Source organism: Colossoma macropomum, unplaced genomic scaffold, assembly GCF_904425465.1.
Source record: "Colossoma macropomum unplaced genomic scaffold, Colossoma_macropomum, whole genome shotgun sequence".
NCBI classification, from domain to species: domain Eukaryota; kingdom Metazoa; phylum Chordata; class Actinopteri; order Characiformes; family Serrasalmidae; genus Colossoma; species Colossoma macropomum.
Window position 1 is genome coordinate 16,543,346 of NW_023494803.1, and position 25,708 is coordinate 16,569,053.

Genomic DNA, 25,708 nt, shown 5'->3' on the forward strand with positions numbered 1-25,708 from the left:
TGTAGAACAGGCTCGGTGCAGGGCTCCCTTGAGCTCACACACTGCAACACACAAACACACACACACAGAGAAGATACTATTTAGGCATCAGTCTCACTTGTCGGCAAACTGGGAGAACTGTTGGGAAACATTGCAAATAACCCAGGAGCTTTAATAGTGACTCGTAGATTTCACCCTTCATCAAAAAAATAAATTAGTAGACATAAAATAATGCTAATGTTTTAATGTTTTTTTTTCCTCTCGGAGAAAATATTTTCATCTTAAATATGAGCGAGAGGGAAATACTCTGTAGCACACAGGCGTTTATAAACCATTGTAAAAACATTATAATCTCTATCCGTCTTCATGACAAAGTGGTGCATGAATTAGATTTAGTGATGATAAAACCGAAACAGATTCTCAAACTAAAAGGTTACAAAGCAGCATCCTCGGTCTGTGTGTGTGCTTTTGCACAATGCCTCTGTTTTCTTTTTTCCTTTCTCGTACTGACAGCAATTTAATCAAACTGTGACTTCATGCCCTACTATTTGCAAATTGTATAGCACCTCTAAAACATAAAGGCAAAACATTTCACAAACAAGTTACATGGACCTTGATTACGACTGTAAACATTCTCAGCGTGAGTGAGGAGCGCATCACGGGGTGGATTCAGGCTACTGCAGCACGCACTGCCAGACATGCAGGAGGAAGACAATGACAAATTTAAGACTGTTATTTCTCTCTTTTGCTTCATGCACATCTCTCTCTCTCTCTCTCTCTCTCTCTCTCTCTCTCTCTCTCTCTCTCTCTCTCTTTCTCTCTCTCTCTCTCTCTCTTTCCCTCCTTTTGGCACCGAGGAGGAATGGTGACGATGGAACAACACAAACAGATGCTACATGGTTCATAATAGGCAAGAAACGATTTGCAACGTTGGCGTGACAAAACGTGGCTTTAAAAATAGTGTTTTTTACTAAAAGCTATTGAGGCTCAGGAGGAGAAAAATTTGTCAATAAATCATCGAGCGTAGACGTGACAGAGTGATTGATAATAATTCATAAAAAAGACTTATTTTATAATGGAAATCGTTGGTATCCAAATCTACAATAAAATACGCTGACAATATAATAACAGGTGTTTGTATAAAAAGTAGAAAAATAGTTATGAATTAGTTGACTGAAATTAGTCCAGGCTTTAGAACTAAATGGAAGCGTGGATTATATTGACAGTATATAACACTTAAAAAATCCTACGTATATAGGTTTAAATGTCGACCATAGAAATTTAGCTGGGAAAAAAGTAAAATTTCCAGTATCAGTAAAATGCAACATTGAAGTTAATATCATGAATGTACAATTAAATAATGCTTTATTTATGATTATGTACACATACGCGCACACACACACACACACACACACACACATTCCTTCTTCAGTATTAGAAAATGTTGCTTTTAAATGCTGTAAATGCTTTAACAGTCAGTCGGTAGTGCACAAGCTTTCCTTGGGGAGCAATCATATGGTAGTGGTTTTAAAAATAAAATGAAATCAAATAAAACAGCAGTATTAGGACGCATAGAAATGTAGAATTTTGTAGAATTTTAAAGCTCACGTGTGAGATCGCTGTTTGAAGGAAAAAACTTCTCACAACTTCACATGGGAGGATCAAAACTTTTTTATTTCTTAAAGTAGGCTAGTTCTGACCAGAACACCAAACATCAATGTTAGTTGATTTTGAGTTTTATGACACACAGGGCGTCCAAATGCAGCGCAAACTTCAGCTTAAGTCCAGCAAATTGTCCTGGTTTGTTTTGAACAGGGTCAGTAATTCTCCCACAGCGGCTTCAGATCATGAGTGTAACATTTCTGTTTAGTAAATAGAAGTAGAAATATCATCAAAGGTCATCTAATATAATGTGATGTAATGATGTGCTCTTGCCACAGTTTTCTATAAAAGACCACTGATATGTAGGTAAGCACTAGAATTAAAACTAAGACCAGCGAACTGACTGGTTGTCTTTGTTACTGCTGCTGCTGCTGCTGCTGTTGTTTGTTGTTTGCTTGTTTATTTTTGTCGAGTATGTGATGTGTTGGGAAGCTTTTGCGAACCTTAAGCCTTTGATGATGGTAATATGCAAACACTGTGAAACACACTCAGCACCCAAAGGCTGAAACATATATGTGTTTTTTTTTCTACAGTACATAATCTTCTATCAAATTGGACAAATAAGTGTGACTTAATCTCTCTCCCTCTTTTTCTCTCTGTTTCCTTTTTTCTCTCTGCTTGTCTGTTTTGCTCCTCGAAGTGCAATCACTCTGACAGGGATGAATGGTGAAAACTATTCAGTGTGTCACGGACATGTGCACCAAGCATTAGAGGGACAGGGCAGGGTCAGTAAAAGGGCAATCCAGACACCCTCACTTCCATACAACTGTGAGGCCAGGACTCCTCACTGCAGCCAGACAGGGATACTCTCCCTTCCTCTACACGCTTGTTTTTTGCTCTGCAGTCCTGGAGTATCTGCCTCCCGCATCTAAACACCCGTGTTTCGTTGCAGGCTCACATTCCTCATTCCCTAATCCAGACACACGTCCCGCTGGGCACATGACCCGGCTTCAGCGCTGATATCAGCTTGATTTTTGTTTGATTCTGTTAAAGCCTAGTCATTTTTTCATAGACTTTTTTGAACTCTGGTTAACAACTGGACATTTCACATTTTAAGTATGCTGGAGTGGAACATTACACCATTTCATTTCATTGTTATTACTTGCAAGTACATCATTGATTTCAGATCACAGTACACTCTTAAAAGTTAAGAATGTAGGTTTCTTAATGGTTCTTAATTTGGATGTATAGTTCTAAGAAAAACCTTTAATTAGTATTGAATCTTTCTTTCTTGGTTGATTCTTCAAACTTTAAAATGGTTCTTCTCACTGGCAAATCTGTTTGAACCATCATCCACTGAAAGGTTCTTTATGGAACCAAAGGTGGTTCTTCTCTGGCTTCAGCCAAAAGAATGCTGTTTGCTGCTGTTGTTTTATAAAGTATATGTGGACAGCTTATAGTGAATGAGTGATCTGGTTGCTGGCACGTTTAACAACCACATGAAGACATGCTCTTCAATCCTTTATTTGCCCAACTTCAAAGTCTTAGACCCCTGAATGTCAGCCATTTTTGCTCCTCCACAACTTCAAGGGTCTCCTACACATCAAGCCAGCACACCCACATTTTCTCCCCACCCTGCCTTCCCATTTACCCCTAATACCTTTCTATAACCTGGGAAAACTCCCAGAGAACAGTTCCTCTTTTTGCGGCAGTGCCCTGGATGGAGGAGGGGTTAAGGGGACTAGGGTAACATGATGCAGCACTCAACTTAGGGTTAAGTGCTTTGCTCAGGTGCACAACGGTTGCTCTATACACCAGGACCCTCTCGTTGCCCATTCATTCTCTTTGGTGCCCCACTGGGAGATTGAGGCCCGCTGGCCTCCGGTTTGCTCTTGGTAGCCTTTTTAGCAGCGAGCTAGCCACGCTACCACCACTCACTGACTCCCTCAAAATTCAGTGTCCTGCTTCTCAATCCACACAAACCAGCTGAACCTCCAGCTAGTTCATTCCCAAGTCTTATTCCTCACTTGTGTCAGTTTGCACAACCTCACTTCCAAATCCAGGTGCCTAGCCTTGTACCAGCTCCAAGCATGCAGACATTTTAACACATTGTCTAGTGTAAAGGGTCTCAGTGGGTGGATTTGAGAAGCTGGGCTTGTTTGTTGAGAGAACAGAGAGTCTGGTTGAGGCACCTGTTTGTGTCAGCCTAAAAAGTGCCTCCCTCCCCAGAAGCTGATGCTCCGATGAGATTCTCCTTTGAAATGGCCAAAAGCCTCCGTCTTCTCTCTTTGGACTGACACCATCACCACCATTAACTGAGCACTGTCCATTTTCCAGTGGGCTACTTCACAGGTGTGATGGTTGGCTTCAGAATTGTTTGTTCCGCACAGAGTAACGCGTTTGAGGCTTTATACGTTTCTTTTATAGAGCTGATGTCAAAAGGGATTTGTATATATATATATATATATATATATATATATATATATATATATATATATATATATATATATGTATGTATATACGAAAACATATGTTTTTGTAAGTAGAATCTGTCGACTATTAAAATTGAGTAGCAAAATGAGCCCTAGATAAGAGTAATTTAGTTTGACTTCATTTGGCCTGTATGATCATTAATAATCTCCAGTTGCGTGTATATGAGCGCGTTTGGTTTTATAGGTGGACGCCCAGGTTACTGTACAATTCTGTCAAAAATATATTGTACAAAAATATTGTGAATTTCTGTCAAAGCCTTATCTGTACATCTGAAATGTGTAACATTTTGTCATGTCAAAGCATGCAACTGTTTCTTGCTGAGGCATTGCATCCACAATTTATTGTGTACACGTTAAAAGTGATAAGAAGAAAACTCTCGCTCGTTTCAAAGAGCGCTGCAAATATTATGCCGCGAACAAATGGCCAACATTTGCTTCTGACAATGCATTATTTACAGAGGAATATGTGATTAGCCTCTTTGGCAAAAGGCACCTCGCTTCCCTCCCTTGGCTGCTGGCTGTCTGTCAGCAGCCCCGTGTAGGGAACACGGCTGATAAAGCGCTGGATGGAGGAATCTCCGCCACCACTGGAGTCGGGAACAGCCCTACAAGATCTGAAACTAATCTTGATATGTTGAACAAGCGAGCTCAAGGAGTTGGTCCTGCTAAATAATACAGGAGCTATTAGCGGATCCGTGTTTATGAAAAGTCGCACTGGTGGGCCATAATGGGAGTAATTAGTTTTTATCTCGCGTTGGGTGTTATTGGACCCTGCCCCCGGGCTGGAGGAAAACTTTTTATTTATCCTGGCTGAATGGTAAAGACAACGGGAGGGTGTTTTTTCTGAAGGAGTGGGCATGCAGCTCCAGAGATTGTGGACGTTCAGGTACAACGCCGTGTTTATGTAGCACTCCCCCCCAAAACGTGTATCAAAGCTCGGATCCGTGGAAATAAAAGAAATGTCAAACAAAACAAGCATTAGACGGCATAAAATAAAGTATGGACAAGGGAAACAGGTGAGGCTTTGTTTAGGTGCCTGAGGTAGATCAATATCTCGGCTTGCAGGCCAGGAATCTTGCCCGTTTTCCTCCAGCACTCTGCAGATCAGCTTACTGCTTGTAGACAGACTGTCGCCTATACTGCACTGACAGACAACCTGCCTCACCCCAACAGTACGAAATAGGGAGTAAAAAATATCTCCATTCTTCTGCTAGAGGACTAAAAAGCAGGTGGAAGTAGCTCAGCTTTTAAGAGGCGCTGTTTTAGTGTGTCTTGGGTGGCGGAGATAAATAAAGCGAGGTTTATTGTAGATTAACAAGGCGACAAGGCAGGCAAACTTTAATGGCCGCGTGTTGGTTTTGACTGTAAGCTAAAGAGACACGATTTAGGACAGTGTTTATGAGGAATAAGGGCGGGGTTCAAACTCGTGCATACAGAAAAATATAATTTATGCAATTGTGCACTTTGCATGCTGCAAAATCTCCCAGATGCCAACAATTTAATGCCTTTTGCAGATTAATGTCCTGGATAAAGGTGTTGATCTTTGTTGTTTGTGCCATTCCTTGAATCCCTTCTCTTCCTGAGGGTCAACGTTTAGACCACCGCACTGCCATAATTTGAATTAATAAGCAAAGAGTCCTAAACAACAACGACAGTAATTATTATTATTAGTAGTAGGGTAATAATAATAAATATAATAATAATAATAATAATAATAATAATATTTGTTATTGTTATTGTTATTGTTATTGTTATTGTTATTATTATTATTATTATTATTATTATTATTCCCACTGTTTTATGTCCTGTGGCTATAATATTGCTGCTGTTACTGCTACTGCCAGTAAAGGTTAGACTCTAATAACAATGTAGGTAATGATAGGAAATGCATTATAGCGCATTACTGACCTGAACATGGCGACAGTCAAAATATGAATGCATGAAATAATCATCAACGGCGTCCATATGTTCACACTGAAAACATATTAGTGAAATCTCAAAAGTAGGAGGACTTTTATTTTTTAGACGCACGCACCTGGGCAGTAGGTCTGTGGGCTAATGTGAATGTGTGTGTGTGTGTGTGTGTGTGTGTGTGTGTGTGTGTGTGTGTTCAACAGAGCCAGCCAGGCCTGGTTACTGCGTCGATATTGTAGGATATTAAAAGTGTCATCAGAGCTTGTCGTTATCAGAATAAATCCCTGCATGTATAATATACTTTGTCTAGAAGGACGTCATAATGAGGCTTCATATAGATGTTATAGAGAACTCTGGCTTATTTCAAGAGAACTGGTTAGGCTAGCGCGTCAGAAACAGGCCGAGTGCTTGCTGTAACAGTTTGAGGGCGGCTGGAGGGAATTCATCCCAGGCGGAAGGCTTTCTTGTCGGCCTGTTGGTGATCCCGTTTCGGAGAGGCGATCCGCATTGGGAGTGTGACATGTGATAGCAGCAGAGCCGTGATTCCGCACACTGCCTCACAGCTGAGCAGCTCGAGAGAGATGCCAGAGGCAGCAAAGCACAGCCGAGACACTACTGAGTTAAGATGAACACAGGAGCGAGCGTTTAACAATAGCAGTTTAAATAAATAAATAAACAAACAAATAAATAAATAAATAATCACATTCTATGTGACCATCTTTAACCTTCGAAACAAGTACAGCTTGCAGCCGCTCACTGCCGGGGCGCATGACTGATCTGCTCTTTGTCTCTGACGTGTTAAAGAAAGAAATGTGTGAGACGCGCGTGTCCACGTCCACAATGAATTTCAGGTGCGCGGAGTTTATTTTGGTGCGCAGCTGGAATAAACAAATCATTTAACGCCCTGTAAATGAACTGACTGAACTGCAGGCGATACGTGGTAACATGCTAACGTCTTTGTGTGGCGTCAATGCTAAACAATGTTTGGCGTTTTAATAAACACATTTACACCAGGCCCACAGGAATGATTCATGGCGCGCATAAAGAAAATTCGCCTTCCAAACCGAGAGACAGTGTGTGGTTAAGCCCCAGGCCTCGAGCTCCGCGGCCGAGCTCCGAGTCAGAGCTACTGCGAGTGATTGGCGTGTCTGAGAGTGATGGCGGACATTCTTATAATCTGAGACAGCGAACGGCTGCTGAATACACGAGCAACCGCTGTCAGAACCGGGGGGGGGGCGGTGAAGAGGAAGGGGAGGAAGAGGAAGAAGCTAAAGGGGAATTCTACCAATTTTTCAAAATTTTCGCCGTAATTAAATCGTTAGGATATATACAATGGTGTTTTAAGTGGTTCGATGTGAAATGCTCCATTCTAGAGAAACTGACCGGGTCAGAATAGTTCACAGTGGAGGTGATATGAACCAGACGTCTGAAGAGTCTAATGCCTTGCAGAAACTTGTTATGCAAAATTGTTATTAATATCTTGACTGATGGCTGAGATTATGCTTTAATCGTTTTGAAATGACAATTTAGCCCAAAATGCTACATTTTTAAAATATATATATATGTATATATATATATATATATATATATATATATATATATATATATATATGGCGAAGACGTACTTGCAGGGTGCTGCTAGGCCGCCAAAGAAAACCTATTTTTTTTCCAAATTTACTACCATTTTACAATAATCAACATTACAAATACAATCTCAGAAGGCACGTGTAGGTTCACTGGCGGTTTTGGATAGTAAATAAAATGGCTATGCACTGTATACATCATGACCTCTGGTTCCCATCAGCACCAGTGTAAAGAAATCACCACTGTAAAGAAATTACCAGTGTAAAGAAGTCACCATTGTAAATTCACCACTGTAAAAAAATCACCATTGTTAAGTCAGCAAATTTCTCTCAAATGTATCATTTCACGTCAAAGCACTCTGAATGACTTTGTTTACATTTCAACGAGTGAATTATGCAGAAACCTTGAAAATTCCCCTTTAAGGGCCACTGGGCCTCAACATCAGGAACTTTTATGTGCACAAAACCACATTAACACTGAACCATGTCCAGATAAATTATCCGCATCTACCTGCATTCCACGAACATTGATTGATTGATTGATTGATGGATTGATTGATTGATTAATTGATGTCGAGTTGCGCACGTTGCTCTTTCCCAAAAGCAGCCTAAGTAGAATGGCTACTATAAAATCAATTTAATAACCTGTTTTTATCTTTCCGCCCTTTTGAATCTTTGTAAGAAAAATATGAATACTAAAATTAATGAATATGAAAAAATATGTATTTATTTGTTGTAACTCAATTAAATCGACGTTACATTAAAACGTTAAAATTGTGTTAAAATAAAAAATGTCTTCATGTTTAATGATCCTAGAGCGTTAGATCAGGCCACTCTGAGGGAAGACTGTGATTATTATGTTTTCTACAAACAGCTCAACAAAAAAACAGCACGGCCAGTCTGATGTCTGCTCTCATCACGCAAACATCTTAAATCATACTGCAGGTGTAATCAAAGCCTAAATGTAGATACAAACCAACAGGCCTAATAAAGTGATTTAATAAATGCACTGTCTCTCGGGTGGGTGCCAAAACTAACACTGAGGAGTTGTGTTGAGAGTAATATTATTTTTAAGAGATGAGGAAGTGTCCGGGTGTGTGTGTGTGTGTGTGTGTGTGTGTGTATGTATGAGATCTGTGGGCTCAGTGAGAGGGTCTGAATGAGAATGACACCACTTTGCACTTAAACAATCCCACTTCGTCAGGCTACAAATTGTTTGTTTAACCCGACAGGTCGATGCTTTGCACACTCTCATTAAAACGATTATTCACGTCCTGTCGCGTGTTTTCCAAACCGCTCACAAGAAACTGCTTTAATACTGCACTCAGACTCCGCATCACAGCTCAACAGCAGCCTGTTGCTCCAGACTGACCAGAACAGCGGATCTATCAGCACAGCTAGAGGCGTAGAGGAACCGATACACTCATCCTGTCTTTGTACACACAGCTCACAGCAGATCTGCACTTTAAATGTGGTTTACGATCAGCTGTCGAGCGTGGAAATATGTTCCATAAAATTATTCATGCGCAATAAACCAAATTTTGTCCGACATACGTTATAACTTTGTTACAAAACATTTATCACCAATTGTCCTTAATAAAACCATTATAACATGAACAGCTTCATTCCAAAACGCTCTATAGGCCGTTTGTAATCATTTTGGATATAAACAGTATAACAGAATAACAGCGTCTTCATTTCTCTAATAAAGAATGTATTAATCGTAACATAGCAGTGATATTTCTTGCAAAGTGTAAAGCTCACTTCCAACAACGGATATCAAAAAAGCACATGTTCAAAAGTGTCTATAATGCGCTTTGTAACGAAACCCTTCATGCATCTCTCATCATTACTGATATTATCCTGGCCGCAGCAGGAATATTAAAGGCTACCTATTATTGTACAATATTTAATACGAAGTGCACAACAACAACAATACAAGAACACAAAACAGCATTTTAACGGTATTATTATTATTATTATTATTATTATTATTATTATTATTATTGTATTTTTAATATTATTACTAAAACGCTTTTCATATCAATCCCTGTTAAAGGGATCAGCATCGCTAAAAGCAGGTGTCCATATCCATTATAATCCACATTCGTTCATTTTTGTTTTGTTTTTTTTTTGCATATATATATATATATATATATATATATATATATATATATATATATATATATATATATCCTGAGAGTAAGAGTAACTATGCTGGCTGTTTTGTGCGCTGTGCTGTGAGAGGTGTCTGTGTGCAGTTCTGCGTTATTCTAGCGCCCTCACTCTGCCCAGCTCATATTACACTGAGAGAGGAAACGGCCATTTACCATTTAGAGGGATTTCAATGGTTTACAACTTGGATAAACGGCTCTGATATATATATATCCCTCTGTGGAGCTGATCGTTTTACATTACAGCTTTTTTGCCCTTTGAGGATGAAAGCTTTTAGGTAATTATGTACTAGGGGAAGAGAAATGTTATGGTTTATAGTTTATGTCTTTTATAGTTGCGTAAATTAAAAAATTTAGATCTTTCCGTGAACTTTATACCTGTCAGTTAAATGTAAGTGATAAACAGAAGGTAAATGTTGGAGAAGGACTGGGGTAAATATGAGCACAGCAGGCCTCAGCTACACACAACAGTTCATATTGACTACAACCAACCAATGTCAATACTACATGAGCCTCATTTCAGTTAAAGTTTTGTACATTTTAAATAATACCTTTTAAATAACCATCTAAGTGCATTTACTCACAGGTTATGATGACCAAAGGACAATGGCAAAAAAAATACTATTGCTACAATAATAATAATAATAATAATAATAATCAACAGATTGTTAAATAACTTTTTCAAAAGAATATAAAGTATGATTTAGGTCAGAGTACACGCCTAATTCGCATTTGTTATTAGCTTTCAAATCAATACGTGTTCTTAGAAAGCACTCTCACACACAGCCTTTATATAGTGTAGTCTGACAATTCACTGCATCAAAACAATTAAGGTTATTAAATATCAGATAGTATTTATTATCAACCTATAATTATAAAACAGATGTTAGTGAAGCGTCTATCACTCCACACGTCTCAGCTAATATTGTTGAGGACAATACAGTGTAGAGCCAGAACAGCTTTTGTCACTAAAATAAAAAAACAAAAAGCAATGAATGGATCTTATTTAATTCACGAAGGCAAGCAGCAAGCACCAAATACTCCCGCTATTACATTTTATTTGTGACTTTATCGGACTGTCTGGTGCCTGTATAGCGACAGTATGACCAGAGTGGCCACCCCGCTTTCCCTGTGCCTCGAGGGAAGAAAAGAAAACCACGCCTTCAGCCAAGCCTACTGCATAATAATAATAATAATAATAATAATAATAATAATAAGCATGGTCTCACCTACATGTCTTCATTAGCACTGTATAAGCCTTGCCCATGCTCCACACTACTACAGGCCCCACAACTCAATCGCAAATCTGAACCGCTGCTTTATTGTCCTCAGTGTGATCCGAGGCCTCGTCTGTGGTTCAGGTACATTGATTGCTTATGGCTGCAGACGGGGAGGCAGAGGCTAATTAAAACGCAGAGCACACAGTCCAGACATCACTGCTCTGTAGGCATTAACTCAGAGAGGAACCTGTATGAAAACGGCTCATCAGTTTCAGGTGCTGTCATTTTTTTTCTTTTTTTTCTGCCACCACTAACGCACACAGCAACACTGTAGCTAATACCAATATGCACGCATCAGCCAGGGCACAGGAACAGCCTAAATCAGCACAGGTCAAAAATAAATAACAATTCATAAATAAATAAAAGGCAATAACAGCAGCTAATAAGTTTCCAATACAGCATATGTACAAAAATAAAGTAGCCACCCGCTCTGCCTATCTGCATTTTAAACTCAGTTTGAATTCTGGATAAAAACATTTTTTCCCATTTTAATGTTTTTTTGTTTTATTTTTTAATTGTTTTTTAATTGGTAATTTCTACGTTTAAGTGTTGACCAGCATAAATAATGATAAAGCAGTAATGATTAGGTAATGAAGCTATGTAGCTTGTCTACAATGAAGACTACAGGCCTGGTTGTAATTCACAACTGTGAGTTTAATTCCTTTCTAAACGGTCATGACGCTTTTTCTGCCATTCAGAAAATATTGTGCCTCCAAAATTTAACCCCTTCTCCCTCAGTCTTTGTTCTTCTGAGTGGTCACCCCGTTTAACATTTGAGTGATAACATCTTGCAAGGAGATATTGAGTTCCACTGGCCTTTTGTGAAAAGCAAAGAGGTTATTGCATTACAGCCGGCCACATTTAACACGATGCCTCTTTAAGAAATGAACAAATTACTGGACTTAAAAGTGCTGAAAGCTCGATTCTTGCTCCGTTTCATTGCAACTAACGACTCCATTGTCTAGGAGAAAGCAGGACACGGTAGAGATTGTTACCACTGGGCCAAGCCAGAGAGGAACTGAAGATATAATAATGCATAAAAAATACGGCGCATAAATAAATAAATAAATAAATAAATAAAAAAAATACGCCAAAGAAGTAATCGCAGGAGAATTTGGGAGAGTTTGGCAGAAATTGGCGAACAGGCCAACAGCAACTCTCTGCGGTCATCCTAACAGTAAGTAGCCTATGATAATTAAACACATTGCATATTTTTTTTCTCCTCTGAAATTTCAGAAAGTGTCAAAAGACGCATTTTTGGCGGCCAAATTTCCAAATTGGGAGATTTTGGTAGGCCTTCACCAAAACCAGGGCCGAATCCAGCGCCATACCCGCAAACTGTCGCTTAAATGTCAAAAGCACTGCAGCAAAGCAACAAAGCCATATTTAAATGCAGCTAAAATATTCTGGGGTTCTGCAAAGAAGACAAAATGTTGCGGGTAAATGAACGTAAACCTATTCTTTTTATTTTGTTCGGTTAACAGTTTAAGCGACAAACACGGGCATAAGAGCACAAAATCACAACCATGGAATTTAAAGACGACATAAACATTCACTCAATATTTTTTATGAGGCATTTACTCAACACGGTTACACTTCGCAAAGTTAACCTATAATTACAACAGGAATTGACATTTCACTAATTACAAAAAAAGGAATAGGACCTGGTGGTGACCACATACAGGAGCCTAAATATGCAAAAACACAAGCTAAAAGCATTCAGTCTGTTCCCTTCAAAACCGTCCGTCAGGTGGTGAATACTGAAAAAATGTAGTTTTATACCCATTCTTTGGTCTATAAAGAAACTGTACTTAAAAAATGCATAAAATAACGCATTGTGAATGCATTTATTCCATTAATAGTAGCCTGTGAAACTGACAAAATAACAAGGAGCCATGAATTTGAACGGGTATTTTGCACTTATAGAGCACATTTATTTATATAAAAAAAAGAAAAAAAAGAAAAAATAATAAAAAAATTGTTGTGTTAATTTGTAAAATCATACTCCACCAGTGCGCTCATGATACGTGATAATACTGCAAACATGACGACTGGTGGTGTCGATACGATGGTTTAGATATTTTTTAACAATTAAAATTAGACAAATCTGTAACCACTATTTAAATACACATTCTAATGTAAAATTTGTACTGCCTTTCAAAAAAAAAGAAGAAAGAAAAAGCGCTACTCTTTACCCTCATTTTTTTTTAAAATCTTGTCACATTGCACGTTGCTGACAGTGGAAATCATAAAAAAACAGTTCCTCGACACTTGACGTTCGTGTACAGAAATAAAGGAGAAGAATTGAAGAATTTAATACAAAATACCTGGAGTTCGGCTGCTTGCACGTTCCTTTCTCTCCCAGTATTTTTTTTCCTTTTTTAATATATATTTATATATATATTACAGTGTGAATGGGTGCAGAATGTTCACTTACAGTCTGCTCCTGTGGATGTTTAGTTAGTGTATAAGTGGGTTTGACGTTGACCCTTGGTTTTGATGTGTGAAGTAGTCAGAGAGTCCGGCGGACAGTCCCGAGGAGAAACTCGGTAGCGAAGGCCGTAAAGAGTCACACGGCAGAGAGGAGGCCGCTTGGGGCGAGGAGGACGAGGCAGCCCGGGAGCTCATCGCCCCGCCGGACTGAGAGCTCATGGACGGGTGCGGCACGTGCGGGAAGAAGTAGCCAGTCTGTCCGGCCAGCAGGTTCACCGAGCACGGGTTGAGCGAGTAGGTCCCGGAGCAGGGCACCGACAGGCCGCAGGGAACAGAGGCGGCCAACGCGGCCGCTGTCAGGTGGTGCGTGGCGTACGGCAGCTCCCCGTTCACGAGTCTGTCCAGGCCGTTCGAGGCTGGGAACGAGTGGTTGTTGCTCAGGCTGTTCTGGGTCAGCATGGTGCTGTAGGACATGGGGTGGCTGGGGTACGCCGAGGACGTGCCGTTGTAACTGAGCGCGCTGCTCGCCCTCGGGTGGTGCAGGGAGAGGAAGGGGGACATTGGCCAGTAGAGGGAACCGGCCCGGTCCATGAACGTGAGGCCGGTGGACGTGAGCCGCGCGCCCCGCTTGAACGCCAGCTTGGCCCGCGACGTGGTAGACCTCCGGCGGAGTTTGCCCGTCGTCCCACCGATGAACACGTCGTCGCTGGACGGGTCGAGCATCCAGTAGTTGCCCTTGCCCGGGTCGTCGTAGTGCCGCGGCACTTTGACGAAGCATTTGTTGAGGCTCAGGTTGTGGCGGATGGAGTTTTGCCAGCCCTGCTTGTTCTCCCGGTAGTACGGAAAGTTTTTCATGATGAACTCGTAGATGCCGTTGAGCGTGAGCCGCTTCTCCGGACTCTGCCGGATGGCCATCATGATGAGCGCGTTGTAGCTGAACGGCGGCTTCTCGTACTTGCCGTTCTTCTTCTCCCCGTCTTTCCCTCCGCCCTCGCCCTCCTTCAAGTCCTTCTTCTCTTCCTGCTTGTCCTTGTCCTCCGCGCAGGTCGCGTCCGAGCTGTCACTTTTAGCACACACGCTCTCCTGCTTGGCGTCCTGCGCTCCGGACAGAGGGATCTTCTCCTCTTCCTCGGCGCGGTGTTGGTTGTCGCTCTGGACGGCTTCAGGAACCAGGCTGTTTATGCTGAACGACGATTTGGGAATCATTTTCACTTCTTTCCGCTCTCCCATATCCAACATCACACGCAAAAACGGGTAGAACAGCAACAACCAGCAGCAGCACAGTTGGATCTCAAAATCTCTTAAACGCCGGCAACTCCGTTCGACAGGGGAAAAGGGGGGAAAATCAACCCAGAAACACCGCGCGCACACACATACACACACACACGCACACAAACACGGTCCAACAAACTATTTCATGTTCCTTGAAAAACGCGTCGATAAGAGACAGCTAGCTACAATTAATTACGGAGCCACAGACACTAAAGCTAGAAAAAAATCGAGTTGAACCTTTACGGGATGCAGCCAACCACGGCCGCAATAAGTATTAAAGCGTCCTCCCTCCTCGCAGCCAATCAGAGAGCGGCTCTTAGCGGCCGCGCGCCAGCACGCACGCGCGCTCGCGTGAGGACGCCGCACGGGCGCGCGCGCGCGCGGGGAACGGTGAGCTCCCACCAAGAAAATAAAGAGCAGAAACCGCCATTTCTTTCACTTTTTTTGATAATTTTTAGAGCGCTTTTCAACAAACCCACATCCGCCTTCACGTTTGTTTTCATACCGCGCTGGGGAGGGGGTGGTGGGGGGAGGAGTGAGGTGAGGGGCAAAAGGGCTGCAAAGCTAAATCCCACCGAACTGAGGTAGTACTTCCTGTTACGGACGTTATTTTCTAAGGCGGCGTGAACGTGTAGCCCTGTTTTACAACTTTCACTCTGATAGTTTTGTAGTTTTTTTATTTTTCACGCAGTTTTTTTTATCGAAGCTGAAATGTTGCGAGAAGTGAAGGAGATTTGACGTTGGTCAACATGTGAATCATGTGCGTGTCTGTTATGAGTAGCATTTAGCTTTAGCCTCTGAAATCTTTTATCTCTGTTTGACATCAACGCGTGTTTCCACCAAACACCGGCGTAGCTACTGTGGTGATTTATAGAGTTTGTGTAAATGCCACTGTAATAACCGCGTTACTACTAAATCAGCCTCTCCAATAACGCTGAAAAATGCCACTGATAGCGGTAAATACGTCAAAGCTGTTAAACAGGCTATAATAACTCTAACAGTGATAAGAGGGAAAACTATAATGTAGCTTATAGGTTAATAATTGTTTATTGTTAGCGTTAATGTGAGCGGTAGCTGTGTAAAGTTAGAAAAGAGGGGGTTGCAGGTGTTATAACTGGTGAATAAATGAACACCAGGAGGCCGAAATCCAGCACTTTTGTTGTGACCATGAAAAAAAAAAATCCGCCTCTGTTCATTTTACTCCTTCAAGTCGTTCCGAGCTCTTTTTGAAGAGCAAACTCACCGGAGAGCTTTTCTCTCAGAGTCTGATATGCAGCCCAGTGAAGGCGTTTCATACAGACTGTCATCCTGTAATTTCAGATGACACCTGTAGTTGTTTAAGTTTCCTGATTCAGTGATAAATAAGATTCACTTAATTTTAAAGCAAATAAATCAATAAAACGGACTCACCTACACACAGCACACCTGTTACACACCTAACGGCTAAATGCATGTTGTGCGTCATGTTTTCGCTTAAAGTCCAAATGAAACGCCTCTCATAGGTGTGTGTGTGTATGTCTGTGTGTGTGTGTGTGTGTGTTTAAGACGTTGCAGGGGGTTTCACTGCAAGAACAACAGACACACATACACACACATATTCACGCGCGCCAGCAAATTGTCCACACAGACGAAGCGCGCGCACAAACAAACAAACCTCAGCGGAGTAACCAAACTGGAGAGCACACGCACACACACACACACACACACATACACACACACACACAAGATTTATAAACACTAAACTGAGGCTGCAGTGCCACTAAAACCCATTACATCTAAAATTTGGAAACATGCACCATTAGTTTGTATTATACTACACCTGCAAATAATAAAAGGGCGCGACACTCTGAAGCTCCAATGATGTATTATTTCACCTGTTGGACAGAGAAAAAATGGATTTGATGTAAAAACAGATCAGCATTAAACTCGACTACCAATCACCGTATAGCTATTACTACCAATAGTAGTACTACTACGACTACTACTACTACTACTACTAATAATAATAATGATTAAATTATCAAACATAATGCTTCATTATTATAATAATAATTATTATTCTTATCAGCAGTATTAATATTAGTATTGGTGGTATTATTACTGTTGTTGTATGTATGTGAGTAAGTAGTGAGTGTCTGTTCTAGGCTGCCAGTTTAATCTCTAAACTCATTCTGCTTTGTGGCCTGTGATGCCTCTTCAAACAGCCCAGATTACTTTATTAAGACAGAAATAGAAGCTTTAGCATCAGCATTTTGATCATCAAATATCTCCGAATTGACATTTTCACCCCTCAATAATGCGCGTTTATTAAAACTCTACGGATCTGTCTGAATTCTTTTCCTCCACTTTTCTTTGTGTAACTGAGTCCACCAGAGCGTGTAACATAATCAAAATAGATCAGCACTCCCTCAAAATAGACACAGATCAGCTTTCTTTGACCCTTGAACTTTGGCCAATACATAAATGTAAAACAATCATGACCGCTTTGCGCACACATGTTGCTTTAGATAGATATTGATTTTATCATTTTTACTTCAAACCAAAAAAAGACACTCGACTGGATAGATAATAATAAGATACATAATAATAAATAAGCTGAAGAAATGTCTGTCTGTTCTCTTCTGTAAAATGAAGCTGTGAAATGTGATTTCCTGAGCAGGACTGATCGCCTTTAGTCCCGTCCAGTTTTAGTTTTTGTATTAAACACGTCCAAGTAATTTACTGCGATCTGAAAACGCGTTCAGTCCATCGTCCTCTTCTACCTGAATCGGGCTTGTGCGCTCAAACAGACTCCAAACGAGCCAACATTTTAACCCACCGATCTAGAGCCTGTAAAAATAAACGTTTGGATTTAATTCTTCTTCTTCTTCTTCTTATTCTTCTTCTTCTTATTATTATTATTATTATTATCATGGAAATTGTGATGCGTTTCTAAATATTCCTGCAAGATATTTTCTAATAAAATACTGCACATATATTATATACTGTATATAATCTGCAGTATCTTCAGGGAGATTGCAGGTGAATGTTATTAGCACAGGTGTAATCTCACTACATTTAGTTCGGCTGTATTTAAATAGACTACAGCAGATTTCTTATTTCTAATAAGCCTGCTGTAAAGAGTTATAGCTGTGTTTTGTAGGGTGAGCTAATGTGTGCCATCGCGACAACACTGAGTCAGGGGCTATTGTTATTTTACAGTAAAACAGGACAACTGTATAAACGATTGCATTGTAATTTCAGGCCTGTCTCTGAATGTAATCCAGTTTCTGTTTAAGTGAGAGAGATATGCTGATCAGAAGCGCCGTTTATCAGCCATGAATACCCGCGATGTTTAGACTGCAATGCTCGCTCGCGAAGAGAAAAAACCCCGCTCTGTTTGTTGCTATTTTGAAGTTGTTTAGAGGAATCGATAGCATAAATGTGAAATGTTCATCACACGCTTTAAATAAACAGACATCGGTCTGCTGAAACGCTGCAGCTCAAAAACCTGTCAGTGCGCGATTGAGTTCACGCAGGTTTGAGGTTTCAATGCAGTACCGGCGCCGCCTAGTGGACACAGGGAAAACTGCACGCGCGGACTCTCCATGCGCTCACGCGCACCTGACTCACCTAGTAAAGGGCTTTATGGAGGCCGATGACCACTGAGCTGAATGAAGTGTAATAGACGGTCAGGCTGATCTGCAGGACAGAGACGGGCAACCGCCGTCAAAGTGTAGTAAAATAACGAGCTTAAACGCTTTAGATTCAGGTGAAAGTGTAACTATGTAGGCCTGTATGTGGGAGATACGTTAGATACTTTTAAACGAATGGGACTCGTTTTAGAAAAAAATCGATTCGATTTCATCAGTATTGCTCAAAAACAAAAATCTGCTTTCCAATTGGCGAATCAGAATCAAAGTCCAGAAAAGGTCTCTATCGTTATTTCGATTTTATGTGCTTCGTAGAAAGAAAAAAAAATCGTGGTACAAAAATGTTCGTATTCAGGGGTGTAGCGCATCTCGAGTTTGCTAACAGATTAAGCGCGCTGTAATTCGTTCAAAGTAATTTCAAATTTAAGTCGACTGTCAATTCATTTTGTTTTACCTGCACTTAATTCTCAGTATTAAAGAAACAGGCAAAAACAAGACTACATCGTTACTACAGAACAGTCCATACAGCGCGGAGACCTGAGACATATTTCACAATTCACTTCAGAATATTTATTCAGACACCGCGATGAGTGTGGAGTCACAATCAGTATATTCAGTCTATACGAAAAACAATATAAATATAATTTCTCTGAAAAACGAAACTCTTAAACCAATGTGAACGAATTAAACAAGTTAGTGGGCGTTAAATGAACCTTTATCAGGAATAAACATTAACAAATATACACAATATTCAGGAGAGGTAAACATCCATCCGGCGAAATAAACAAACATCACGATAATAATAATAATAATAATAATAATAATAATAATAATGGTGGTGGTGATTCATTAATATTACTACGAATAACCGAATCATCATTATTAGTAGTATTAGTATCGAAGAAAGGTCTTTTCTAATGTGTATATTAGGCTATAATGATGTAGATTTGACACTAGTTCACAGGACTGAGCATAACCGTAATGAATTGACCTCTTAAACAGACACTCGAAATGTGTGACGAAATGTCAGCTGTGTACGAATGTTTCAGAATCTGGTAACATGCAACGACTGCATTTCAGATCTGCACTCCGGAGTCGATCCTCAACTTAAAGAGATCTTCCGCCTCAGATCTGCATGAAACCGGCCAATTCAGATGGCGAATTCGCCCAAACAGAAATAGGTTTAACTCCATCTCCCATTAGATGCATTCTGGCCATTTACGAGCTGTGATATTTCAGTAGTAAAGTGTGTTATTTTAATCTGAAACAGACACAGCAGTGAGCAGTGATGAACTTCCGAAAAGACTAAAAGATCTAAAAGCCTTTAGATACCGAAGAACAGAGCGTCGCCTTCTTCAGTCTTTGGCGCCACCGTGTGGTGTATTTCTTCTATAACACTGAATACTGCTGGTCCTCTTCATCATCCTTCATTCAGCAGAAAGGTCTACAAACGCCCTCAGCGTTTTTACTGCATCTCAGTACAGAGCACAGTCCCCATCTGAGGACCTCATGCGCTTTATATTCAAAAAGGTATAAAAGGGAAAGGAAACATTCTCGTCACCAAAAGAGTAGCTGACCGCGTTAAAGGGGACTCCTTTTCTGCAAAACTCAGTCGTTAAGATGTAAATGTAACTTAAGGGTGGAGTAAAATGCTTCATTCTAGAGAAACGTACCAAGTCAACATTGTTCAATAGTGATAGGAACCAGATGTCCGAAGAGCTTAATGCCTCTCTCACAGAAAGCTGCTGCAATATTACAAATACTCTACTTGATGAGACACTATTTTGCGATAGTTTGAGATTAAGTTTTGGACTGAAATATAGATTTTGTATATCCATTAATGGCGGAGAGGTACATGCATGGCACTGTAAGGCAAATAGAACCCAAAGAAAACGTATACATCGTCAGAAGACACGTGTAGGTTCACTTGTGGTTTTGTATAGTAAATAAAATGGCTATAACTGTGTTGAGGACATGGTGACTTCTGGTTCCTGTCACCACCACTGTAAAGAAAATTACTGAATTACTTGGTTTACATCTCAGCGCTTAAAATATGCAGAGATTTTGAAACATTGGCAGAATTGCCCTTTAACAACATTCTGATATTTTTGTATTCATGGGACGATAAGACTGCAAATCCTTGGCTTTAGGCCGCAATAACGGAGTAAGGGGTGAGATGATGATTCTGCGGCTTTTATCTAGAAATTTAGTGAAGATGGAACTTATGAAGAGTGTCACACAAACACACACAAACGGCTATTTGAGAAGATATTTCTGAAAGTGAATCTTGACGTTGAGAAGTGTGTCCTTCTCTATAAACGCTGAAGAGGCTGTACGCTTAACAAGATGAAAGCAGATTTTTGCAGCTAACGCAAATTATAATAATAATAATAATAATAATAATAATAACAACAACAATACTACTACTACTACTAATAATAATAATAATAGTAATAAATGAATTAGTGTTGACAGTATATAAGAGTGTGTAAGGACTCATGGACAGTGTTTGGAATATTATCTCTTTTATGTGCAATTGTTGGCAAAAGACGATGGATGGCTATTTTTTGAACGTTTGATGGGTAAATATGGGTGTAGATACGTGCTCGTGCACGCGGTCCCAAATCCACATCCACGCTCTGATTTATGACCAGTAAAAAGTGTGCGTGTTTTTCATAAATCTGACTAAAACGTCCATGCGGATAAAATCGTATATATACGTGTACATACATAAATACATAAAATACATTTGGCCAGAGAGCAAGTGGGGAAAAGTAAAAGCATAGCAGTTACAGTTACAACAGCTGCCCAATTTGATTCTACTATATTCCTAATAATAATAAGAAGAAGAAGAAGAAGAAGAAGAAGAAGAAGAATGATAGCAGTTAGTTACAACAGCTGTCCAAGTTTAACTACTACTACTACTACTACTACTACTACTACTACTACTACTAATAATAATAATAATAATAATAATAATACCAATACTAGTAATGATAATGATAATAATCATAATAATATCCAGTCTATTATTTCATTAATATTTAATGAGGAAAAACAGTGAATGCTTATATCACAGGTTTCATCAGTGTACTACATAAAAATGTAAATATTTGTATTTTTAGTCAGTGTGCAAAATGTGCAAGAACGCTTAAAATTCAACTGCCATGAAAAGTGACTAAATGTTCATGATTCAAGCTAGTGATTTCACACTGTATATACTGATCCTGTTTCAGAGTGATTCATACTGTAAAGATTTAAAATCAAGTAAAATTTGAGGCTTAGCGATCACAGAATGTTCATCCCATTTAGAGATTCGTGCAGCACCGCACAGATTATATTTTGAACAATTTCTTGAAGACATTCTTGTTTTTGGTCTTTTCTTTGTTTCCACTCTCCTGTTTGTTCAATGGGGGAAGGGTTGAGGGGAGGGAGGGAGGCTGGCTCCTCTGCAGACCTCTCAAAGACCCTGAAAATCAACAAAACAGCTCAGGTTAACACATCTAATCCTAATTTAATCCTATTCACCAGTTATACAGTTCATATACCAGTCAAATTATACCAAAAACTTGGCTCAGAAAAAAAATTTACAAAATGCAGTGCAACACAGCAACTTAACAAAATTCCATTCAGAATGTTCTTGTTGAAAATGAAACAAATTGAATTTTAAGTGCATTTACCTTTTTGTCATTTCTTGCCTTTCAGGCATTTCAAACATCAAGTCTGTAATATTTGGTGGCTTGCTCACTAACAGATTTGGTGGCTAATTTTTGGTGGCTTGCTCACTAAGAGATTTGGTGGCTTGCTCACTCAGAGATTATTAATCCTTTTCAGGACATTCATGAAAAAGACTGCAAGGCATATTAACATATTGTTGCTGTCTGAACAAAACCTTGTCTCTTCAAAAAAGTAATGTTGCGGGAGAAGGAAAAATATTCTTAAGTTAATGCAACAAAATTTTATTCTAAATCTTTTGGAACCATTTCTGTTGGTCATGACATTTTGACACAGAAGCTGACATTTTTAAATTATGTACAAAAAAGGACAAACTTTTTTTTTTCTGGTAGCAACAATATGGAAAGTTGGAAAAAAAGAATTTGATTAACAGGAATGCAGCTGATATTAGAATTTTAATAAAATCTTGTCGCAGACCCCAATAAACTGACATTGGTGTAAAAATGACAACCTAATGTTCACTCCATCCTAGAGTCAATAATACATACTGCATGGAAGATCTTTTGTTAAGACAAAAGATACTAGAGTTCAGGTGTCACCAAAAGCATTGCTTAGACTGATGTAAACCTTTATTTCTCTGAACAAAAGTGTGGGAACTGACAACAGAAGATCCACTATTAATGTCACCTGAGTCTCTGCCCTCTCCTCCATCTGGGTAACGGTGTATATTGTAGTATGTGTGCGGCGGTTTGGGAGGCGGCCCCCTCTCTATTTCCAAATTCTCTGTAGAATCTGTAGTTGGTTCAGAATCCCTGGTTAGTAAAGCATACACGCACACATTCACACACACAAACACTTTAACAGACTGTCCTCAGTTCCTCACCCTGTTTCAGGACTGGCTCGGTAGGGGAGGCTTGAGTGTAAAATGTGTCAACCGACTTTGAGTCCTGCTGCTCTTCTGCCTCTTCTTTTGCTTCAGTGTTTATACTGAATAAACAGTAAAAAAAAAACATTTTATAATATTTAATACAAGTTAAACATTTAAATAACACTTTAAAAAAAGATTATTCTTTACGGGTTCTTTAGCAGAGACAATGAACATTACAAGATCCATTCGCAAACTTAAATGGTTCTTTGCATGGTGAATCGATCATCGATCTTCAGACTGAATATGAGAATGTGTTGTATAAAGTCCTGTATAGAACCTTTCCAAAAATGCTTCTATATAGCACCAAGAAGAGTACTCTCAGAAATAAAGGTATGGAACTGTCACTGAGGCACTACCCCTCTTGTCACTTTGGTGGTGCCCTCAAGGGTACAGCTCAGTACCTTTAGTCAGGTAACATAATCATACCATAATCCATTGAAATTATATTTTCTAAGTTGTACTGACTCCACACACCCCATCTCATCTCCAGGCTGTTCATATTATTGTTCTGTTTTAAAACATTAGGTTTTGAAAAGGTACAAATATGTACTTTTCACCTGGAAAAACTAAATTAAGGTACACAATTTGACATTAAAACCATTGTTATACATTTGAGGGTACATTTACACTGTACCTTGATGAATGGAAAATATACCTGCACAGAACCTTTATTTCTAACAGTGTACAAGTTTGACATCCTGACAACAGCAGAACCCTTTTTGGTGCTATATAGAACCACTTTCAAAAAGGTTCTATATAGAACCATATACAGCACATTCTCCATCAATCTGAAGATCCATTTCACCATGCAAAAAACCATTTAACATGCAATTGTTTGAGTGTTAATGGTTCTATGCAGAACCACTGTCTTTACTAAAGAACCCTTGAAGAACCATCTTTTTAAAAGTGTACATTTCAAACCGTTTATCTCATAGTTTCAGCAGGTTTGATAAAGGCCTGACCAGTATGAACATTTTATCACCACACTGAATGATTTTTAGGAGTAGATGATCTAATTTTATTTGGTCAAACGGTATGCAGATTTCAAGCTTGATTAAACTATGCTTTACTGACTGACATCAATGTCAAATATCAGGTTTTGTAAATAAGTTTTAGAAACAAATAATATAAAACAAGCCACTTATTCACAACCTTATAAATTCCTCTTAAAGTATGTCAGTAACATGAATTCACTATACTGAACTCTCAAACGAGCAAATTTAAAATCTTACTTGGCAGCTCCTAACAAATGAGCTAATTGTTTTAACCTTTTTGTTGTTTAATACATGATTTCACAAACATCTCTGCAGAGATGACACAGAACTTAAAGTATCAAATACAATATGAAAATATGGGAAAACGTGCTCTCATACAGAGCAACTAACAGTCTCATAATGTTTGAAGTAGGCAAATTTAATCTTTCCCAAGGACCAGAGATGGCATAATACCATTTTTTTCCAATACCAATACTGATATTGACTTACTGAATACCAATCTGATATTTCTTCTTGAAAATCTACTAGGCTTTAAAATTAACTATTTTTAATTAAAGCATTTCTCTTAAGATGAGCATCTAAAAGTAGTATATCATGTTCAAACTACTCCAACACTCTACTACCCCACAGGAAGCAACACACAACTAACATCACATCACACAATGTGACTGCATGCTATTTCAGGCTAGATTCGTTCCATGATTTTTTTCCCTTCCCTTTTTTCTTCCCTCAACTTATCTGAACCAGCAGTTTCTACCAATATTAGATCAATACTGATACCCAGTATCAGATAGGGGCCATCTCTACTAAAGGCTCACTGGTATACACTGATAAATCCATGAAACCTTAATATCAGCCCATATAATTGGTCAGCCAATATATCGGTTGGACTTTTTTGTGATGACAGTTTTGATGGCATCACCCAACATGAGCAAGTGATTAACTTAATTCAATACTGTAAAATATATCATGTACACATTCATATTATATAGAAAATGTGGCTCAAAATGGCAAGTCTACATTTGTTTGTTTACCCAGTACTCTCTGATGAGTTTCTTTGACCAGTGCAGCTCTGTAGCTCCTCCAGCCACTGCTGCTGTTCCTCTTGGGAAGAGGCGGCAAACAGGTAGTGACTGTCGTCATTAAGTCTTAAGCAGGAAAAACAACAATAGAGTTAAATATTTCCTTCTACTTATTGAAGCATTCTGAGTTTCACCAGTCCCAGTTATTGGCGTTAAAACATCTGAATCTGGTGCTCTTTTGACTGCCTCTGGATTGAAGTGGATTATTTTTAGCTATTGAAAACTCGCTTACGTGACAGCATCTGTCCATAAATTTTGGCTCATGTATGTAATTCATCAATGTACTAATGTAATAAATGTAAAAATTCCTTAGAAGGGGATCACACATATTTTTACCTATAAACAAGTATCTTCCAGAACAAACTGATGTTGCACTGAATCCTGAAAATACTAGTAATTGGAAAGCAATGCTAACAATGACACGAGAACAGTCATTAAACATACTCACATAAGTTTGAAAGTGTAGTTTTTTCTCCTGTAGTATGGGTTATCTTTACAAATTGCTCCAGCCATAGCAATAGGGGGCCAGCGGGTACAACTCTATAAAGAATTAGACATGCATGTAACATAAGTTTAACATTTTGTTTCTAACACTTTTATTGTAATCTCTTAAATGGGGGTTTGGAAGCTTTGACTATAGACAAAAATTATGATCTGTAATCTGACA

The 25,708-nt window shown here is 39.3% G+C and overlaps 2 protein-coding genes across 3 annotated transcripts in view; both read right to left on the reverse strand.

Moving 5' to 3' along the window:
- Positions 1 to 13,381: 13,381 nt before the first annotated feature.
- Positions 13,382 to 15,003, reverse strand: foxg1a (forkhead box G1a). Its single transcript, XM_036593416.1, has one exon. The coding sequence runs from the start codon at positions 14,694 to 14,696 to the stop codon at positions 13,485 to 13,487; it is 1,212 nt and encodes a 403-aa protein (XP_036449309.1). The 5' UTR covers positions 14,697 to 15,003; the 3' UTR covers positions 13,382 to 13,484.
- A 6,385-nt stretch (positions 15,004 to 21,388) lies between these two features.
- sptbn5 (spectrin, beta, non-erythrocytic 5) overlaps positions 21,389 to 25,708 on the reverse strand; it is an 82,297-nt gene continuing 77,977 nt past the window's right edge. For both annotated transcript variants that reach the window (XM_036594207.1, XM_036594208.1), the window contains 5 exons: positions 25,490 to 25,581; positions 24,994 to 25,107; positions 22,920 to 23,023; positions 22,724 to 22,828; positions 21,389 to 21,830 (listed from right to left, as the gene is read on the reverse strand). In XM_036594207.1, coding sequence (XP_036450100.1) covers positions 21,697 to 21,830; positions 22,724 to 22,828; positions 22,920 to 23,023; positions 24,994 to 25,107; positions 25,490 to 25,581 — 549 coding nt within the window. In that variant the 3' untranslated portion in view covers positions 21,389 to 21,696. The remainder of the gene's footprint in view (positions 21,831 to 22,723; positions 22,829 to 22,919; positions 23,024 to 24,993; positions 25,108 to 25,489; positions 25,582 to 25,708) is intronic.